The 3,439-nt window shown below is 53.9% G+C and overlaps 1 protein-coding gene across 2 annotated transcripts in view; it reads left to right on the top strand.

The window, feature by feature from the left end:
- The first annotated feature begins 2,884 nt into the window (after window positions 1–2,884).
- The window catches only part of Ssbp2 (single-stranded DNA binding protein 2), a 247,274-nt gene continuing 246,719 nt past the window's right edge, over window positions 2,885–3,439 (top strand). The window contains exon 1 of one of the 2 annotated variants that reach the window (XM_013015937.1): window positions 2,885–3,036. In XM_013015937.1, coding sequence (XP_012871391.1) covers window positions 2,975–3,036 — 62 coding nt within the window. In that variant the 5' untranslated portion in view covers window positions 2,885–2,974. The remainder of the gene's footprint in view (window positions 3,037–3,439) is intronic. The other variant, XM_013015936.1, reaches the window with a different exon arrangement.

The raw sequence follows: 3,439 nt of genomic DNA on the forward strand, positions 1-3,439 counted from the left end.
GGGTTGCCTGCCCCTCCACCCCCAGATTTCTGATTCAGTCAATCTACAAACAAAAATAAATCCTAAGGCAATTCTAAGGCACTATGACTGACAACCACAGATAAAAGAATTTCAACATCAGTATAAGGATAATAACTACCCTGCTTTTTCTTTGTGTTGTTTGTTTGTTTGTTTGTAACAGCACCAAACCCATCCATGGTTTTTAACAGAGATCTTCCCTTTTTAAAGGAAGGTAGATTAGCAGCTGTCAGGAGTCTGTCCCTAATAGTATTCTGAGCAGCACCTGAATTCTTATATGGAGAATTCTATAGGTAATGGACCATTAAGATGCTACAAAAAAAAAGAGAGAAAGAAAGGAAGGAAGAAAGAAAGGGAAAGAAAGAAAGACAAAGAAAGGAAGAAAATGAAAAAATCGGGGGTTAAAGCTAGTGGAAAGAAAATTGGATAACAAATTTTGTAATGCTAATCTTGAAAGTAGTCTCTATAATCATTATCATTCGTACACACATTTGAGCTTTTTGAGCTCACACACACACACACACACACAAGGCTTGCCAGATGCCAGTGGCTCACGCCTGTAATCCTAGGTACTCAAGGGTAAGATCTGAGGCTCTAGGTTTGAAGTCAGCCAGAAAAGTCTTCAGGACTCCATCTTAATCAATAAACCATCAAGTTAACTACTTGAGGTAAGGCTCAAGTGGTAGAGCACCATCATGGAGAGAAAAAGGCTGAGGGAGAGCTCAAGGTCCTGAGTTTAAACCCTGCTACTAGCACAAAGACCAAACAAAGAAACAAGAAAGCAACAAAACAAAACAAAACAACAGACTATCTAAGCCTTAATCTTTCTGTTAATGTCCTTGGCACAAAAACCTTAGAATTAAGAAACAGGAAGGAGACTCTGTATATCCTATTCCAACTAACCAATCATTGTAGGTCATTCTACAGAAGGCAAATTCTTTTTGAAGTAAATCTACTTAAGTAAGCAATTCTCTAGCATGTGTAAGGCCTTGGGTTCAATTCTCCTTATTGGGGGTGAGAATTAATATATTTATGCCAATGTCATTTTTGTACTTTATATTCCCTTCTTTTATTAGTTTGATCATTATTATTTAAAAAGAAGTGTTTATTTTTCTTCTTTATGTCTGTCCTCTAATGTTTTTGTTACATTCTAAGGCTTTGTTGAATCCTGTTTCTTGTATTCTTCTTTCTTAACTTTTTACACCTCTAATTTCCCCCCTTAATTTCCTTAAGGATTTCTTTCTGTTCGTTATTTATCAGACTTTGTTTGTTTGATAAACCCATTTTCAATTGTCTACGTTTCATTCTTACTACCCTTTCTTAACCTTCTGTTGATTTTATTTCTATCACTTGGTATCAAAGTGATACCAAGCCCATTTCTCTCCATTCCATCCGTCTCTGTCTCCCTATGCGTTTTTATGATCCTATCGCTAAATGCTTAATGTTGTTTTTGTGTAGTCAAGTACCTTTCCTTCAGTGAATGCTGTCACCTCACCCTTTGCCTAGCTGTTCCTTTAGTCATCCTTTTCTGATGTTTCCCTGTCCCAGCCCCAAGTCCTCTCAGCTCACCTCCCACCTGAAGCCCAATTCTTCCCTCGACCCCATTTGCACCCTGTCTGATTTTACAGCCAAGAATCGCTGAGTTCTGTAGAGGATGGAGTTCTATCAGAAACCAGGTTGTGTGTGGTTCAGAAACTTTTGCGCATTGGCTGAAATGGGATTAGGGATTTGAATCCAGAAATATGCTCAGGCAGTGTTTCAGCTCTGGCAGAGCTTCGCTCCCCTTGGAGCTCAGGGGCCTGAACGACTGGCAAGGGCAGGGACGTCTTTCAAAGCTTCCCCTGGCCATTTGCAGTCTGGGGGTCAGAATGAGCAGGCATCACCCACCCAAACCGTGGAGACTGGATGGGTGCGGGGCTGCCTGAGGCCTTTTTGGCGGCAGGTGTGGCGGGATGGGCGGTGTGCCTGCGTGGAAAGGGGTCCGGGCAGCGGGGCACGGCCGTGCGGGAATCGGTCCCTGGGCCTCCGGGGGAGGTCGGCTCGGCTCTGGGGAGGCTGGCTGGGAGCAGGGGTGCGCCCCTGGGGGACAGGGCGCGGCCCTGGGAGCTCAGCGACGCCACCCCAGTGGCGCCCTGGTCCGGAGGCGCAGTCCCTCCCCAGAGGGCCAGGGAATGGCACCTGGTCGCTCAGCCAGAAGGTCGAGGGAACAGAGAGGGCGTCCTCGCCATCCCGCCCGCCCTCGGGGAGCTGGGCGCCGGGTGGGGTGGGGCGACACCCTAGGGAGTAGGGCCGTGCGCGACAGGGGTCAGCCGTGGGTACCGGCGCGGGGTCACAGGCTGGAGGGGAACGGGGGAGAAGGCCGGTGGGGGGCCCCCGGGGCGGCTGGGGCCGCGGGTCTGTCGGTACACGGCGGGCGCCCCGAAGTCTGGGGCGGCCGCGGCTCCAGCTCCGCCGGCTCCTGCAGGAGACTCCAGGCCACACTTTCCCCTCCTCCCGGCGCCTTCTCTCCAGTGAGGAGCGGAGCGCGGGCGGCGCGGGGGGAGGGCCGGCGGCGCAGAGAACAGCCAGTTGTTTAAAATCCTTCTAGAGCAGTTTCTAATTCCCCCCTTGCGCCCGGGTTCGGAGGGGGGAGGGGGGAAGGAGAGCGGGAGGAGGGAGGAGAGCGGAGAGGGAAGAAGGGAGGAAGGGAGCCGGCGAGGGAGGGAGGGAGGGAAGGAGGGAGGAGACTGCCGCTTAGGCTGTAGCCGCCACCGCGCGCTTCGGAAGGCCGGAGGGAGGGAGGGGGGGGCAGGCCTGTCAGTCTCGCGCGTTGCCTGGGCGAAGAGGGCGGAGCTTTAGCGTGGGGCGGCCAATAGTGGGGGTGGCTGCGTGGGTCGCCATGGGGACGGGGCTGTTCCCGGGGAGGCTGTGATGGGTTGACAGGTGCGTGACAGTGGGAGCTGCTCTCGGCACAAGCATGTACGGCAAAGGCAAGAGTAACAGCAGCGCCGTCCCGTCCGACAGCCAGGCCCGGGAGAAGTAAGTGTCCCCGCTTCTCACCCACCTCCGCCTTCACACGCGCGCACACTCACGCACGCACTCGCACACTCTCTGGGAGACACACAGACACTCTCCGCCCGGGGAGAGCCGGGGGTGGGCTGGCAGGGGGAGGGGTGCGCGGGGTGGGGGCGTGCGGTGCGGGGAGCGGCTGTCTCCCGGGAGGCGCTTCCTCGGGGCGGGTGGCCGTGGGGGGCTGTCGGCGGGAGGGAGCGAATATGCTGGTGGGGGGGGGGGCGGCGGCGGCTCTGGTGGCGAGGATGGAAACTTGTTTGGAGGATGGAGGGAAATAACCCGCGGCTTCACCTCCTCACAAAGTAACTTTGGAGCTGGGATCGGAGACCGCGGGGACCCCGGGAGCCTCCGGGGTCGCGGGGCGGGCGGG

This window comes from Dipodomys ordii, unplaced genomic scaffold (genome assembly GCF_000151885.1).
Source record: "Dipodomys ordii isolate 6190 unplaced genomic scaffold, Dord_2.0 Scaffold28, whole genome shotgun sequence".
Classification (NCBI taxonomy): Eukaryota; Metazoa; Chordata; class Mammalia; order Rodentia; family Heteromyidae; genus Dipodomys; species Dipodomys ordii.